Here is an 18043-nt window from a genome sequence, read left to right on the forward strand (position 1 = left end):
CACATCTCGGCTTTGCCCTCTCCAGAGTCCGTGCAGCTGCTCATTGGCTGGGGTGGGGAGGAGCAGCTGGATGGGAAGTGGAGCTGCCGGGATTAGAACCAGCGCCCCTATGGGATCCCGGGGCGTTCAAGGCGAGGACTTTAGCCGCTAGGCCACGCCACCAGGCCCCGAAACTAAATCTTAAAAAAAGAAAAAAGTGCCAAGGCAAGAAGGACAAAGCTGTTTTAGAGTTGGAGCCGGCAGGTATCAGCAGTATGTTGATAAGACAGAATGGCTGAGGTTCATGTCCTGAGCTAGGACAGAAGTCCAGATTTGAGAGGCATGAGGATTTGTGGTGGGACATGTGAGGTATGGGAAGACATTGAAAATGGTGAGGTGGAAGAGGCTGGAGCTAGCGAGCAGGCTAAGCTAGTGACACACAGTGGCCTACAGGAGGACTACGGTTGGATAAAATCACCGAGTAGGGGATGGAGAAAGACCCAGAACTTGGAGAAGAGAACCTGCAGGTGCTGAGGTGTTGAGGGATCTAAGCACAGGAGACTGAAGAGGAGCTGCCGGTGGAGGGGAAGAGAAGGCTTTTGTACATAACCCCAGGTCCTGGAGCCTCTGAGGGCGCGGCCTCCAGGGATTCGGAGGCGCCTTCAAGTTGGAGGACACAAATGTGAGCAGGAAGGCGCGGAGTCACACCTCTTCCCTGAAGAGATGGTGGGAAACTCAGCGCTCCAGCCAGCTTGTAGGGAACAGGTGTCTTCCTGGAACCCCCGCCCAGGCGCGCCCCACCCCGCCCCCCGCTGGCCCCGCTGTACACTCCGGGTCCCAGCTGAGTCCCCTGCCACTCGTCCATCCTTCCTGATCCTCTGGAGAAGGGGCACGTGTCCATTTGGGGGATTCAGAGGGCGCTGAGGCTTAGGCATGCCTGGCATTCCACTGGCTAAAAAGTTAGGGAGGTGGGGCCATCCGAGCTGAGATCGGGGAGATACAAGACCGGGCCGTGCCACCGTTTCCAAATTTGCTTCTCGGCTGCCCTAAAGAGAATTCCTGCCCCTCTATTCTAGGGCGAAGAAGTTAAAATTAGGGTCAGTCGTGCAGGACTGATTCGCAGATGCGGGGAAGCTAACCCCAGAAATAAGCTAGTTTCCCACCGCGAGGGGCGGGGCGGGGGCCTAAGGTCCTTCCAGCACCAAGGCTCGGCAAGGCCGGCCCCTCCCAGCAGCCGGAGAGGGTCTTCTCCCAAGCTCTAAAATCCCAGGCGCCGCTGACCCTTCCCAAGTGTGCAAACGTCTGCTCCCCGCCCGGCCCCCTGCTGCAGCCCCGGGTCCAGCCCGGCTGCCCGCCCCGCGGGGCGTCCGGCTCGTCTCCCGGCGCCGCTGCGCCAAGTGGAACCGCCAGCCGCACACGCTTTGCCGCGTGCCCGCGCCCCGCACTAGCGTTCCGCGGGTGGCCGGTGGCTGGCGGCTCGCACCTGGAGCCTCCCCTCCTCCTCCTCCTGCAAGCGTAACCATGCTGTTCAGGGCCGTCCTCCTGGCGGTGCAAGGTAAGACGTGGACTCGGGAGACCCCGGAAGGTGCGCTCACGACTTGCTCAGGCCTTGCTGCCCCCAGGGGCGCTGCCAGCTGGGCTTAACCTGGCCGTCTCTGCAGCCCCTAACCTTCTGCCCCTGACCCAGTCAGGGCTGGAGTTGGGTCGCGCCCTGGGGTGCCGCGGGAGGTAGTGCACCCCTCTGCCCTGAGCTGTCTCCCGCTTTCACGGGGCGGGGGGACACTCGTGGGACGCCCCGAGTGGGTGCAAACGCTCGCGTGCGGGCGTCTGAACTGAAGCTGGTTTTGCGCCCACAGCCCTGCAGCTGGCCGGCGCCCTGGACCTGCCTGCGGGCTCCTGCGCCTTTGAAGAGGACACTTGTGGCTTTGATTCAGTGTCGGAGTTTCTGCCTTGGATTTTGAATGAGGAAGGTAAGGGGGCTCGGTGTGGAGAGGGCTCGAGGTGAACTTTCTTGCTTGCTGGCTGGCTTTCTTTCCGCATGGATATTGTTATCTTGGAGTTCAATCCCTCCGGGAGGAGAAGCCTGCCTCCCCATGCTCCTTCCAGCAGTGTGCTGTGCTGTCAGAGTCGGGAAGCAGACCTTTGTTTACCTGGTCCACAGGCAGAGTCCGGGGCGTTGGTGCCTCCCCAGCACTCCATACTAGGAGGGAGCGAGGCCAGGAGTCCAGAGAAACCAATGGGTGCTGCCAGCAGGCCGGGTGCAAGCAGCATCAGGATCTGGGAACGCTGGACAGAAAGAACAGGTTCTGGTCCAGCTTTGCCAATTGGTCCCTAGCTGCTGTGTGTGGGTGTCAGTGCTAAACCCTGCGGCTTCCCTGGGCGGGGAGCGACTTGGCTGTGTGGTTTCATCTTTGGACTGCAGAGCTGGCTAGCGTTGGGCCTTGTTCACGGTATGGCTCACTGTTTGGGTTCCAATGACAAAGTTGAAGTATGTGTTGGTGGGGGGCGAAGGGGGAAGATGTCAGAAGTGTCTTCTTAGTTGTTGTGTACTGTAAGAAAAAATCAGTGATTTTCAGAACCCAATCACGGGCACTGGCCCATGCCCCACCCCCTTTCTCTTGTGCCACCATCTGTAAGCCTGATGCCTCAGAGCCTCCTGGCTGGAAGAGAGCCCTGTTTGTAAACCACAGCACTGGCTGTGAAGCCTGCCAGCCGGCGTCCTCACTCAGCTAGCCTCCCTGGAGAAGGGTGGCACCCCCAATCCCTGCACAGGCTGAGGGAGCTGTCTCCAGCATGCTGTCTGTCCCAGGCTTGAGGACAGCACCGTTCACACAGTAGGGTGCCTCTCTGTCCGGTACCACGGGGTCTGCACTACCCAGCCAATGCCTGGCTGACTCAGGCCATCCGGGCAGGGAGGGGAACATGAAGGAAGTAAGTTGGTAGTAGTCCTACTTCCGGTGGATGCTAAGTCTTCAACACCTGGGCTTGTTCACTGTAGCCAGGTAAAGGCCATCGTTCCTTCCTCATGGGATGGGGGCCCTATCCGCCAACAGCCTTAGGAAAGTCTCTCTGGATCTCACTGCCTTCCCCTGACCTGATAGTGTGAGAGCGCTGTGCCAGCCCGCCTTACTTACCTGTGCCACCAGTGTGAGTCTGGAGAGTTGACTCTGCAGCCTCAAAGCTTCTCCAACTCAAGAAGCTGCTCCTGTGGGCCGGTGACAGATTCAGGTGGTCGAACCCCACTGTGTCTGGAACAGGTCTGGGTTCTGAGAGGTTGCTGTCACGGCTCAGTGGTCTGTGCCCAAAAGCAAAGGGTATCTACAGTGTGAGCTCATCCTCACTGTTTCCCCTGGCACACCTGCACTGTTGACCCTGTGTGGGGGCCATGACCCCCTGACATACCTGTGCTGTTGACCCTGTGGGGGGGTGGCCCTGACCAGGTGGAAGGTGTCTGAGCATGAGCAGCTTTCCTCATGCCTTCCTGTGGTATGGCCCTGAAAAAAGGAAATCATCACTCCAGAAACCAAGGACCAGTGGCCCTGATCCCTCTCCCCAGCCGTCCTTGGGGAAGGGCTCCTCACAGCCCACCTCTGGACCAGTGCATGCCACCGCTGGCTGAACATGTACCACAGGATGCACTCTCTGCTGAACTGGCAACTTGGCACCCGCGTGGCCGTTAAACCCAGAGAAAACAGTAAGATGCTTATAGGAAAAGGTGGCTACGATCTAGCAGTATAATGAAGGCACTGTGGCTTTCCTCTTTGCTTTCTTTCTAACGGTCATGGCTTTCTGGCCCAGACCTGGCTGGGCTGGCGGGGAAGGAGTTCATTCTCATCCCGACACTGCAGGGTGGAGTGGGCAGCTTAGGCTTTGGTCGGTACAGATCTTGTTTTTCAAGGGCCAGAACTTGGACATGACCATCATCTTCTCTGGTCTCTGGGGAGTGAGGGAAAAGAGGTGTGCCAGTTGCTGTGGTTGCCTGCCCAGAAGCCATCACAGAGAATTTCCTGAATGAATTCATTGCAGGATTGGTCAATTAGAGTTAACAAAACAGTCCCAGGCTGAAGTTTTCGAGGCTATCAACATGTCTCTCTAAACATTGACTTCATCCTGTTTCCAAACCCCTCTGCAAGGGGCTCCATCTGGCTCGGTGTGCTGGATCCACCTGAGGAAGTATGAGTTTCAGAGAGTCCTGCTCTCAAGTTCCGGGAGCATGGGCAGTACTTCCCACCTGTCCTTGGTCAGTAAGGAGAACCACAGTGGTGAGAGCAGCACTAATGCCCAGTGAAAGGAGTTGACGGGCAGCAGGTGTACAGGTCCGAATCCTCACCAGCAGAGTGAATCTCAGGGTGGCTGGCAACGTCTCCTGGCTGCAGCGTGTCTCTCCTGCGACTCCACATGGTGTTTGATGTCTGCTGCTTAGTTTCCTTAGAGTTTTCAGTGTCTATACGTCTCTGATCATGCTTTCAATACACCTCGGTTATGGGCCTTTGCACAGAGAAGGTGGATTTCATCAGGGCGGCATGTTGGCTTAGGCTGTCTGCTACGAGGGAGGGTATGCCCCGAAAAACACGTGTGCCGCTCCGGATGACCCGGCACTGCAACTCAGTACGGTCTTGTCTAGTTTCTTATTTTGCAGTGGTTTGCGGCTGAGTTTTTGATTTCTCTTTGAGTTGTGGAGTGTGTGTGTGTGTGTGTGTGTGTGTGTGTGTGTGTGTGTGTGTGTGCCTGAGAGAGGAGAGAGAGGAAGGAAGAGAGAAGGAGACAGAGAGAGAAAGGAAGTAGTCTCCCACTCCCTGGCTGACTCTAAATGGTGGTCTGGGCGCAGCCAACGTGAGGATCTCAGCACCCCGGCTGGGTCTCCCGCTTGGGCAGCAAGGACTGTGAGTCCTGCAGCCACCACCTGCCGAGGTGCACACAGGCAGAGCCAGAACTGGAACTCTGGCGCTCCAGTGTGGGAAGTGGGTATCCCCAAGTGCCATCCTAGCATTGCTCCAAATACCTGCCCCAGTTTGTCACAGGAAGTGAAATTCTGCCAGACTAATGTAAACTCACTGCCAATTGTAGGTTTGATTGGAATCCAGATAAGAAGTGGTCTAGTTTATCCACTATTTAAGAAGAAAAAGAAAAACCTTCTTTATTCATTTATTAATCCTGTAAAATCATGTTGATTTTATTTACCATTTAGAGACTGTTGGAATCCCCTTGAATAATGGTTCTCAATTGAAATCAAGATTGTTTATTCTTGGCCCAGTGTAGTGGCATAGCAAACAAAGCCCCTTCCTGAGGTACTGGCCTCCCGTGGCTGCTGCATTTCTGATCCAGCTCCTGCTGATAGCCTGGGAAGGCAGCAGAGGCTGACCGAAGTGGGTGGACCCGTACACTCACATGGGAGACCCAGAGGAAGCTCCAGGCTCCTAACCTCATATCAGCTCAGCTACTGCCAGCCATTTAAGGAGTGGATCAATGGATGGTCGATCTTTTTGTCTCTCCTTCTCTCTGTTCATCTGCCTTTTCAATCAAATAAATGGATTAAAAAGAAAAGGTTTTCTGTTATCCTGATGCCAGCCGTGGGGGCAGAAGCCCTTGGAGACGGCCCTTGGTGACTCTGTCTAAGCTGTCAGAGCACCAATCAGTCATTAAGTGGATTTGGCTTCTCAGCTTTGGACGTTGTAGCTGCTTACCTTTAACCCGACTCTGCTAGCGGAGCTGAGGAGGGAAAGGAAGGCTGATCCGGGTGCTGCTTTCTGGGAGTTTGGAACAGCAAGGCACTGAAAGAGATGTGTGAACTTGGAGGTGGTAAGAAAGGAAACCCAAAGCCCTCACTGTGTCACACTGTCCATCCACAATAGAAGTTGGGGGTTAGGAAATCACCTAATATGGGAGAAAAGTTTGTCAGGTCTTGTATGCCAGAGCGAGATATGGCGTCTGAGGCAGAAGTGCAAACATAACCAAGGGCTGAGGGGAGGCTTGGGCAGAGCACACCGAAACGACCTTGTCAGCACGGGTGCGTGTGTCCCTGCCCAACACCCCTGCCTTCACGCCAACTTTTCCTTCTCTGTGAGGACGCCCTTGCTTGCTTGGCCACCCGAGTTTCACTTCTGCACTTGGTCATGTGCCGCTTATTATTAACAGTGATAAGTATATTTATCATCGATACTTCCTGCACTCCAGCTGAGTCAAACATCTGGCTGAGATCCCAAAGGGCCTGCCTGCTTGAGAAGGGCCAGTCTTCTCCTTCCCGTAAATGCCAGCTTTTTTTCCTGAGCTCCAAGGGCCGAGTGAGCATTGCACGCTGGCACCATGGAAGTTCATAAGGTGATCCCTCCCCTCCTGGGGTTCCTGGTGCTCTGAGTTTGCTCCTGGAGCTTTGAAAGCAGAAGTGCAGGCCCACATTGTATAGAAGCTGGAAGCCAGCAGCTGTCTGTGTGGCGGTGTTCCTTGCCTGCCTTAGACATCAACCTGGACAGCCTCATCGTTTTACCAAGGAGCAGGCCTCCAGTAACACTCCCAGGCTGGCAGTGGCAGCCCTGAGACAGCCCTGAGACAAGGCCACCAATCCCCTAAATCACTGCAGTGGACGCCATAAGGCCACCGATCCCCCAAATCACTGCAGTGGACGCCATAAGCCTCAGTAGCACTTGGTTGCTCTTTGAGCTGTGCAGAGATCCTATCTACTTACCATCTTCATTGTGTATGAAAGGACCTGGCATGCAGTAGGTACGCCACGAAGGTACTCCAATATGTTCATGGAAAAGTAGAGTTCAAAGACAAGTTTGAGTGAGTGCAAAAAAAAAAAAAAAAAAAAAAAAAAAAAAAAAAAGAAAAGAGAAAGAAAAACAGAAAAACCCACCTTGAAATCTGTGTACAGGTTTTTCAAGATAAATATTTTCCGGAGTGTTTTGAAGACCCATTGTATGCCTGCATTTGGAAATACTTTAATGCTAATATAAACTCACCTTTTAATGGGCTTTTACTAATGCCCTCATAGTTGATGAATGAATCTAGTATATTGGATCATGAAAATGTCCTTCCGTATTGTCTTACGTGCTTCCGGTTCACTCTGCCCCAAGGTGGCTCCTTGTCCCGAGGAACGGCTACTGCTGTTAACACACGCTCTAGGCGTGTTGGGTCGGAACCATGCACTTTCCTTTAAAACTGTGTGGTCTTGGGCGAGTTATTTATCCTCTCTGTCTCTCAGATTCCTGAGACGTTCCTGGAGATAGGAATACTGGTTTCCTAACATTGTGAAGATTGTACACTTGAGTGCATTTAGCACGAAGTGAGCTTTCTCACTGATCCCAAGTTTGTGATTTATCAGTATCATAAACTTCAGGTCTTCTCATTCATATCGCCTTTCCAGTGTGCTTCTGGGGAGCACTTTAAGGGGAGTGGCAGGATTCTGCTTTGCTGAGAGTTCTGCAGATTGCTCCGCATTCCAACCAGAGGCACAGCCTGCATTTGCTTCTCTCTGGCTCTATTTTAAGCATCCAAGACGTTCATTTCACTTTTGTGTGATTGAATGAGGCATGCATGTAAAGTGATAACACTGAGTTTCACACTTGGCTTACAGTGCCCCCTTGGTTTTCCCTGCAAACTCTTGGGTTTTGTCAGGAATATCTTGCTTTCTGCCCCCCGCACCCCCGCCCGCCTCTCCTGTCTCAGCTGCTGTGTCCCTGTCTGTTTTCCCGCAGACCTGTGCTGGAGCTCTGCTGTAGATGGTGCTGGTGCCTCCCAGTAGACCCATTATCAGATGCACCTGTTAGCTCCTAAGCTCTGTGGACAGCTCCTAACCCTTGGCCCCCCGCCAGTCATGCTGGGTTCTTTGATTCTTTTGTTTGACTCTCATTCTTGGGGCTTTACCTGCCTGCCCTGCTCCTTCCTGCCATGACTGACTCCTCTGCATTTAGACTCCGTGTGACCCACTCCAAGGTCAACACTGAGTCTGCATTCCTCCTTGTTAAAACTAGAGTTGCTGAATGGGATCCTTAGATCCCTTGGGAATTTTTAGGATGTTTTTCTTTTCATAATTGGAAAAGGCAGCCAGAATGACGGTATGCTGGGAGAAATATCAATTTCCTGAAATAGGACTTAGTGCTTCCAAAGTTTTCTTTGCAACTCTTAGCTTATGGTTACCATGTTTTGTGTCTTGCATCTTGGAAAATAACATAAGCAGTCTTGGTTCTTTAAATAGCTGAGCTTTATTTAATAGGTTACCCTGAAAATGCTCCCATTTCTGTATCTTATTAAGTAATAGCTGATTTTTAAGAATCTGAGCGAAGCCAGTTATAGTAACAGAAGTGATAGATATCCCAGTAAGTAGGACCTACAGGGGCTTGAACCGTTTGGAGCATGCTGGCTGGAGCTGTCCCAATGTTCACACCTGGTAGGTATCTCAGAGTCTCCCACAATTATACAGACACATCTGTGCATTCAGGTCTAGGTTCTACCTGCCCAACTGTCAAGGGAAGAAGGGAGTGTGACCCAGGAAAAACAGAGTGCCACTGACAAACGGGGACAGCATTTAGGAGTACAGAACATCGCAGCATATCAAAACTTCTTCTATAGGAATGTTGTGTTATGCATATTTCTTATGAATAGTCATGCCCAGCTCCTACTTCAGTTATTCCTGATTTTTTTGCCTGGCATTCCTGATTTTTTTTGGCCTGGCATTACTAAGAAAAAACCAGCAGGCACACAATGACAAATGAACAGACTCCTTAGATGACGGTGGTACGTGTCTGAGATTGAGGCTGTGCCCTGGACTGACTGCCAGTTCCCAGGCTCTGCAGATGGGTTAAGAAGACATGCGCGTTCGTGAACAGTTCTGCGATGCTTACCTGTGGCCTACAGGCTGAACTGCAACTGCCCGGAGCAGCACTCAAGGCCCGTCATGATGTGTGCCCATCTGCATGGCTGCTGTGTTCTCCCTTGCACGCCCTTTGCTTGACACACCCCTTACTTTCTTGCCTCTTGCTCTGTGTGCATGCTTCCGTATACCTGTATGCCCTTGCTTTTTTATTCCCCTGGTCTCACTTTCAACTCTCCAAATGGGATCCAACTGTAACAATGCGCAGTTCTTTCTTGAATATCCTGTGGTTTTCCCAGGTGAAATGAACCTTCCCTGTTCCTCCCTTCCCGTTCCTGTCTTTGCATACCACCTCATAAATCTCATCCTTGGGGTGTCCACACCACCCCAGCACCTCATCAGAGCATTCCGTCTTTCAGAAAAGTGATCACGTCCTCCCCCAGTGCCGGGTGAGAGTACGTGCCATCAGCAAACACTGTGAATTTAATCTAGCTCCAAAGTCCTTGTTGAGATTGCTGGTGAGTCAAATAAACAACGAAGAGAATCGTGACGTTTTTTCCCTGTAGTGAAAGAGGTTGTGTTGAATAATCCTTTCTGCAGTGGCACTCCAAAGACTCGGGAGACTTGTGTTTCATTTCCACACGCACCAGTGGGGCACCAGTTTGGCTTGCTCACCAGTACACGGTCTGTTTCACCATGACATGCCGCTCCTGGTTGCTCACCCATCAGCACTGTCTGAGCCTCTGCCTGCACAATCCCAGCACCACAGTATCACTAGAGAGTGATACTGGTGCATATGAAAAGGGGGTTGGCCAGTAATGATTAGACTGAAATTAGCCCATCTGTCCGACTTTGCCAGTGCAGTTGCCATTCCATTGCTGGACCCCCCTGTCAGAGAGCTCAGCGTGAAGCAGATCGAGTTGGCAGTGGGTTTTCTAGTTACAGGACTATCAGTGGCCTAAGAGGCTGATGGTGAGGGATTAGCACATAGGTGTTTGAGATAAGATGGAAAGAATAAAACACCACAAGCAGGATTAAGTTGGTAGGACATGATGCTTGATCTAGAGGGAGTGCTGTTAGAGGAAAAATGATTCCCATATTCACAGCTTGCACAGCTGTTGAGTTGGTGGCACCAACACTTCAGAGAATGTCAAACTTAGGGCAGGAAAAGTTAGACTCTGCCCTGGGATACCTGGGAGACACCCCAGGGAAGGATAAGAATCTGAAAATCGGGAACACTCTGGGGAAGAAGGCTGTGTGGCCAATCCATTGGCTCAACTGGCTAACTCTCCACCTCCAAATGCAGCAACCCATATGGGCACTGTTTATGTCCCAGCTGCTCCATTGCTCATTTGACTCCCTGCTTGTGGGAAAGAAGTGGAAAATGGCCCAAGTCCTTGAGACCCTGCATCCTCATGAAGACCCGGAAGAAGCTTCTGACTCTTGACTTTGAATCAGCTCATTTCCTGCCATTGCAGCCATTTAGAGAATGATCCAGTGGATAAAGGATCTCTCTGTATCCTCTCTGTGTAAAGTTAGCCTTCCAATAAAAATAAATACATTTTGTTAAAAAGACTATGACTATGGGAATGTTCAACATAAAGATAGCAACTAAATCTTGAGTAGCGGCAAGCATTTAACGTAGCAGTTAAGATATCAGAGTTGTGATTTCAGCTTCCTGCTGTTACAGACCCTGAGAGGCAACAGGAACAGTCCAAGTACTCGGGTCCCTGGCACCCACACGGGAGGCCCAGATTGCATGGCAGGCTCCTCCTGGTCCCTGGCACCCACACGTGCGGCCCAGATTGCGTGGCAGGTTCCTGATCCTTGACACCCACACGGGAGGCCCAGATTGCATGTCAGGTTCCTAGTTTTCACTCGGCCCAGTCTTGGATGTTGTTGGCATTTGGGGAATGGAGCATCTCTTTCTATTTCTGCCTCTCAACTATTCAAATAACCAAAAATAAGTAAACAAAAAGTTGTAAAAATCTTGAGCAGAGATGGTTATCATTCAGTGTGTGCAGTGATTACAGGAGGAAGCTAAGAATGGCTGCTTGAACTCACAAGTTAAAGTTGGATATATGAAACAGAAGGGTCGGTGTTGTGGCCTAACAAGTTAAGCCTCTACCTGTGATGCTGACGTCCCAGATGGGTGCCCATTTGAGAACCAGCTGCTCTATTTCAGATCTAGCTCTCTGCTGAATGCACTCAGGAGAGCAGCAGAAGTGGTCCAAGTGTTTGGGCCCTTGAACTCACTTGAGCAACGTTCAAGAACCTCTAAGCTCGTGGCTTTAAACTGGTCCAGCTCTGAAACCGGAAGAACAGATTGTGCAGGCTAAGAGTCCCCCGCTGAGTGACAGTCACAAATGTGTGAACCCTATTTTTACCTTAAAGACAGAGTTGAAACATGTGGCTGGAACTGTGATAATTATCGTATATCCTGGAACTTGTTCATTAAAAAGTAAAAACAAGGGCCTGGCACAGTAGCCTAGCAGCTAAAGTCCTTGCCTGGCATACACTGGGATCCCATATGGGTGCTAGTTCTAATCCTGGCAGTCCCTCTTCCCTTCCAGCTCCTTGCTTGTGGCCTGGGAAAGCAGTTAAGGAAGGCCTCAAGTTTTGAGACCTTGCATCCATGTGAGAGACCCAGAAGAGGCTCTGGACTTCTGGCTTTGGATCGGCGCAGCTCCAGCTGTTGTGGCCGCCTGGGGAGTGAATGAACAGACAGAAGATCTTCCTCTCTATCTCTCCTCCTCTCTGGAGATCTGACTTTCCAATAAAAAAGAAGTAAAAACAAAACTTTCATAAGCTGCAAGAGACTACTGTAGGCCTCAGGGATCTTTGGTGTGACAGCATGTTCTATTTCCAATATAGGAATACTTTATAACAAGAGTGAGACCTGGTCAGTCACAGGACAGCCTCCTGTGCAGTTAGCATCTGTGACTTATAGCGAATATTTAGCAGTGTGTGCCAGAACACTCTGACTGCTGTCTCTGACATTCATAACTATTGTGACGGCTTTGATTATCACCGTCTCACGGATGAGGAAGTATGGGATGCAGAGAGATTAGACAACATGCCTGGTGCTGGCGCTGTGCCCATTTGTGACTCCAGGCGCCAAGATCAGAGCATTGCTTTGACTCCCAGCTCTGCTTCCAATTCAGCTCCCTGCGAATCAGGTGGGTGATGGCCCGACTCTTAGGCCCTGCCATCCATGTGAGAGACTCGGATGTAGTTCTAGCTTCCTGGCCATAACCTGGATGTTGGGGCCATTTGGACAAGGAGCCTCTGGAGGGGAGATTTACCCTCCCCTCTCCTTCTCCTTCCTATACACCCTCTTCCCCTCTCTCTGGCACCCCACTTTTCAGATGGAGATAGGTAGATAAGTAAGATAGATGATAGATAAAATTTTAAAAGATGGCCAAGGCCATGAGTGACAGAATGAGACTATCCACTCGAGCCCCTGCAGATCCGTACTCTGAGTTTTGCTTGACTCCACCTGGCTGCACCTGCGAGCAGGGCCTTGCCTTCACACCAGGGAAGACGGCAGGGTTTATGCATCTCGGCGATGGGGGCAACTTCGGCCAAATGTGGATGATGCAGCATTGTCTCTGCCCCCGCGAGTCCCCGGCTGCTGCCAGCCTGGCTCCCCTTCTAGCCTGAAGTGGCGTGAAGCAGGGAGAGTGATCGTGGCTTGCTTTTTCCGTAATACATGAAAATTCACTGTTTGAACCATTTGGAGGATTCTCTTCTCCATCCTCCGCATAATCTTGGATGGGAACGCCAAGGAAAACTCACAATTTGACCTAAAATACTTTGGCAGTCTTAAGGAATATTCCCAAACTTCAAGTTCATCTACTCCTACTGGGAATGAATTAGAAAAAAAAAAACCATACAGATAACATGTTTTTGCAAGCCGATTGCTCTGTTGTCGGTCATTGTGGTACTTTTCATTCTGTTGCTCTTAACAGAATGGCAGTGTTTCTATACAGCAATGTGATATACAAGTTAGCTAGCTGCGTAGAGAAATTTCCATTCCTTATTTGACAAGCTTTTGCTGCACTGCCAGAGAGAGCTGAAGCATTCCTCAGCGCTCTGCTGCCATGAAGGTGACCTTAACGTGCTTTTGCTTCCTCCAGAAGCTGCCTCTGTGCTTAGCAGTGTTGCAGGACTAAAACCGTCTAATCTGAAACTCTGCAAGTTTTCTTTCCTAAGTTTCTACACATTTCTTCTGTTTCTTTGACTTTATTAAAAAATGGACAGTAAAGGAGATTGTTGGAGGATTTTTCTCTGCAGTGTGTTTTGATCATGCACAAGCCCATTTGGAAGTTTAACTTTTAGGGAAGTAAACTCTTTGGCTTTCCATTACAAATCATAAAATTAAATAATGCATGTCAGAAATCACACATTTGCTTCTGTTTTTTCTTTTTGCACATATTCTAAGGATGAAAATTTGAGTAAATTTTAGTCTCTTTTTGCTTTTCTTTTTAAAAGAATCAGTGGTAAAGAAAAGATTTATTTTATTTTTATTGGAAAATCAGATATGCAGAGAGGAAGATCTTTTATCCGTTGATTCACTACTCAAGTGGCCGCAACAGCCAGAGTTGAGCCAGGAGCCTGGAGCCTCTTCTGGGTCTTCCACGCGGGTGCAGGGTCCCAAGGCTTTAGGATGTCTTCAACTGCTTTCCTAGGCCACAAGCAGGGAGCTGGATGGGAAGTGGGGCTGTCAGGATTAGAACCGGTGCCCAGATGGCAGCCCATGTCTCTGGCCCCTTGCCAGTCATGTGGGAGACCCAGCTGGAATTCCAGGATGTTAATTTCAGCCTGGCCCAGATCTGGCTGTTGTGGGCATCTTAGAATGAAGTAGTACATGGAAGATCCATCTCTCTGCCTGTGCCTTTCAAACAAATAAATAATCTCTAAAATAAATAACAATATTAGTTATAAACATAGCTAACCCAGAAAGAGTGATTTCCCCTATCTACCTATATATAGGTTTTTCCCCAAGTGTTTTATGTTATTACCTAGCTTAACCTTTCAAGCAGTCTGGTGAATGGAGTCCTGTTTTCACCCTCATTTGAAATTTGAGAACCATGAGACATACAGTGACATACAAGTCACGGATTGCTTGGGAGCAAGGCTATGTTCTACACTTGATCTCAGCCAAAAGGCTGAGAAGCGACAGGGTTTTTACCCAGAGTGTGTCTTAGGGTGAAGCAGGTAGTGTGGCATTCTCATATCCTCAATGATCTTTGAGACAAGAAAGCTTTCTACTCGAGTTCCGATGTGAGTGACTGAGAGAACCGGGTGAGACGGCCAGAATCCCTTGTACACAAAGCCCCACCCACAAATGAATCCTAATCTGAGAACATTTTAAATCAGTCTTTTCTTTAGCCATGGCATGGGGCCCTGGGACGCCAGAGGAATTTTCAGCTTAGTTGGTTCCAAGTTCTCCAGGAGATTAACTTGAGAAGTCCTGTGAGAGTCGCTCCCTCTGAGGGTCCCCACGACCAGCCTGCCTTCTCTGGACAAATGCCACTCGGGCTTGCGCTTTCTGACAAATTTGATGGCATTGTTTGGAAAATAAATCTAGGAATAGTTGCTTGCTTTTGTGCAAAGAAGATGTTGGAACTCACACGGTTAGGGATGGAGCAGGAAGCCCCTGTAAGCGTACGGACGAAAGCCCTCTGGCCCTGGAGTAGGCAGAGGGAAAGGCCACCCTGTGTACTCTCATTTGCTGATGGCCATGTCTTCTGACCCAGGGATATAAGCATGCACCTTTCGTTTCATTTTTCCCCAAGATTTTTTTGCACTGATTTGAAAGGCAGAGTTGCAAAGAGATGGAGAGAGGGAGAAGAGGAAGATCCACCTGCTGATTCACTCTCCAAATGCTCTCAGCAGACCCAGGGCTGGCCGCTGCTCAAGTGAGCAGCCCGGAGCTTCAGCCAGGTCTCCTAGGTGGTCATCAGGGCCCAAGTGCCTGGGACACTTTCCATATGTTCCCAGGGGCATTAGCAGGGAGCAGGATTGAAAGGACAGCCAGGACTTGAACTGGTAATCATTTGGGATGTTGACATCCCTGGTTGACACTTAAACTGCTGTGCTGCAATGCTGGCCCCAATCTCTCATCTAATCATCACACTAATCTGCAGAAGAAGCTCTTCTGGAAGCCGATGCTGTGGCACACTGGGCAAAGCTTCCAAATGCAGCATCGGGACACCGGTTCTGATCTCCTTTGGGTGCCAGTTCAAGTCCTGGCAGCTCCACTTCCAGTCTAGCTCCCTGCTAATGCGCAATGGAAAACAGCAGATTAGCCAACTGCTTGCTCCCCTACACCCATTTGGGAGACACAGAGGCAGCTCCTGGCTCCTGGCTTCAGACTGGCCAAGCTCCAGCCATTGTGGTGTCCTGGCAGATGGAAGACTTCACTCTGTGTGTCTTCTCTTTCTGTCATGCTGCCCTTTGAGTAAAGAACTAAATTGTAGAAAGAGAGAGAGTGAAAGTACTCTACCTTAGAAGGTTCTCACACTCCCATGGGCTAGAACCATGGGTTTTAGCAAACATTAGGATAATTTTTTTTAAGATGTTTTTTATTAGAAAGGCAGATTTCCAGAGAAGAGAAATGAAGATCTTCCATTCACTGGCTCACTCCCCAAATGCTTGCAATAGCTGGAGCTGGGCTGATTCAGCTGACTCAGGAGTGTCTTCTGAGACTGTCATGTGGGTACAGGACCCCAAGGCTTCCCCAGGACACCAGCAGGGAGCTGGGTAGGAAGGGAAGCAGCCAGGACACCAATCAGTACCCAATGGGGATGCTGGCATTTGCAGGCAGAGGATTAGCCAGCTGAGTCTTCGCACTGGCTCCTATTAGGATAATTATTTAGAGTGAATACCATTAGCTTGATTTTATTTAGCATTTACCTGTCTGTGCAGGCAGTGTTGGTAGCATCAGTGAGTGGTGAATGAACTTTTATTCAAGGAGCTTCCAACCTGGTAGAAAACATAAGCCATTAGAACAGTAGCTGCCATTTAAGATACTAAAGAAGGTATCAGAGCGAGGAACGCACGAAAGATCTTAGAGTTCTTAGATCAACGAGAGCTGGCAAGAAAAGACCAGGTGTGTAAGAGGTGTGTGTCTTCTTCAAAGACAGGAGTTAAATGCCAAGTGAGCATGACTCAGGATGTGTTAAGTGTCGGTAAGAGCCACACAGGAGGTGGGAAATCAGGGGCCTGAACCGGAAAGAGTAGGGCTTCTCTTTTGGAAGGTGCAGAGAGTACGGGAAGGAAAGGCACAGAAATGAAGTTGGAATACATTGCTTTACCTCAGACCAGGCCTATGCAGCAGCTCGTTCACTCCCCAGTGGCCACAATGGCCAGAGCCGAGCTGAGCAGAAGCCAGGAGCCGGGAGCTTCTGGGTTTCCCAGGAGGGTTCAGGGTTTTAGGATTTGAACCAGATAAGAAAATTGAAGCTTGTGTAAATCACCTGAAAAACATGCTTTGTGATATAAATCTGGAATTTGTACCTTTGTCTAGATAGAGTTCTTCAGAAAGCTCAGAGAAAACATGTATTAGGAAAAAACTATGCATGGATTTCAAAATGTTTTTCATCAAAATAGACTTGTATTTTAATTCCGTCTTCCATAAACTTTCAAGGTACCTGCGTACAACTTCATGCTCCCAAATAAAACAGAACAAAATGAACTCAGGCGAGGCTGAGCTGTTGAAACCCTAGTGCAAACGGCATTCCAGCTTAACTGCTGTGTGAACTAATACTTAGGCGAAAACTTATCCATATTTCATCCATGTGGAACATAAGGAGAAGAATACATCGGTAGGCCTCTTTTCACCAAAATCATGAAGGACACATGCTAGACAAGTATCTAGATGACCGTAAGCTGCTTATGCAAAAACCGTGCGTATCAGCTTTCCAAATCTGGAAGGCATACTGGGAAAAAAAGCCATTATTGCTGAAAACTCATTTCTATCTATGAAAAGGTGTTAGATCATGAATGTCCCAATACATTAGATTAATCCAGATCGGTAGGACTTCCTATTTGTGTTGCATAAAATGTCAGGGAATGAAACCACATGTGTTCCAGCTTAAGAATCCTAACTCTGTCCAGAAAATAAAGATTTCCAATGACCATTAATCCATCCATGTGTAAATATTTGGTTGTAAAGAACATTCAAGCCTACTTTAAATGGCGTTGCTATGGGAAATTGATGGCACCGAACATTTTTAACATGGTGCTTTAGAAATACTAACTGGAAAAACTGAGGTAATTTTTAACTTAAGAGAATGGACTGTGGGTCACCAAGCAGGAGTCAGAGCTGTTTTATTCTCCCTGGTAATTAGATCAAAGCAAAAACCAAAAAGCTGTGTCCAATTCCTCGAGGTTTGGTTTTGGTAGGAGGCATGGAGCCTTCATTCAGACCCCCAGCCTGGCTGTTGGGTTGAGAGACTGAGTCACAGGCCCTGAGTTCCTACCAAAGTCATTTCGCAGTCTCACCAGCTCGTTCTCCAAGTTAGAAGAGCACAGGACCCTTGCTTTGCACCCTCCTCTTCCTTGTGAGCTTACAGAAGTTTCAGAGGGAGTCTAGCATTGCTCTTGAACAATGTCTTTCCAGTCATTTTTGTCCAGTAGAACCTACTGAAAATCAACAAATTCCAGGCTGTAATGTTCAGAACAAGATGTAATCGTGCATAAAATGAAGCCCTTCCTCACATACAGCTTGTTTCTAGTGAGGTGAAACAGAAAACAGACATACACAGAAGTCAGTACAGTAGGAAGCATCAAATGCTACGCAAAAATATGAAGTTGGGCTGGGAAGAGAGATGAGACGTAAGGCTGGGCCTCTGTCACAGCTGAGCAGAGAACCACATGGGACAGTCAGGAGGCCGTCTGGAATCTCAGTGTTCTCCTGGGAGAGGGAAAAAGCAAGGCCAAGACCCATGAGGAAGGAGTGTGAAGAACTGTCCAGAACTCAGATGTGTCTGGAATGAAGTGAGGCTGGAGGAGTGGTACAAAATGACCAGGGCACTTCAGGATGAAAAGGATTCTTAAAGTCCTATGGGACATAGATGATTTCCAGTGTAGGGACAGGACCTGGTTTTCTCCTAAGAGGCCCCTGCTGACTGGCGTGTAGAGTCCACTGTGCTTAGGGAGGGCTCTGTGAGTGGACAAGGGCAGAAGCAAGAGGACAGCTAGAGGTGAGCATCCAGGTTGCACACTGCAGCAGCAGCTTAGGAAGAA

The 18043-nt window shown here is 49.5% G+C and overlaps 1 protein-coding gene across 2 annotated transcripts in view; it reads left to right on the forward strand.

Annotated features, from left to right (window-relative positions):
- Nucleotides 1–714: 714 nt before the first annotated feature.
- The window catches only part of MAMDC2 (MAM domain containing 2), an 89600-nt gene continuing 72271 nt past the window's right edge, over nt 715–18043 (forward strand). For both annotated transcript variants that reach the window (XM_058657385.1, XM_058657386.1), the window contains exons 1-2: nt 715–1534; nt 1836–1949. In XM_058657385.1, the coding sequence (XP_058513368.1) occupies nt 1501–1534; nt 1836–1949 (148 nt within the window). In that variant the 5' untranslated portion in view covers nt 715–1500. The remainder of the gene's footprint in view (nt 1535–1835; nt 1950–18043) is intronic.

The sequence above is a fragment of the Ochotona princeps genome, chromosome 31 (assembly GCF_030435755.1).
Source record: "Ochotona princeps isolate mOchPri1 chromosome 31, mOchPri1.hap1, whole genome shotgun sequence".
Lineage (NCBI taxonomy): Eukaryota > Metazoa > Chordata > Mammalia > Lagomorpha > Ochotonidae > Ochotona > Ochotona princeps.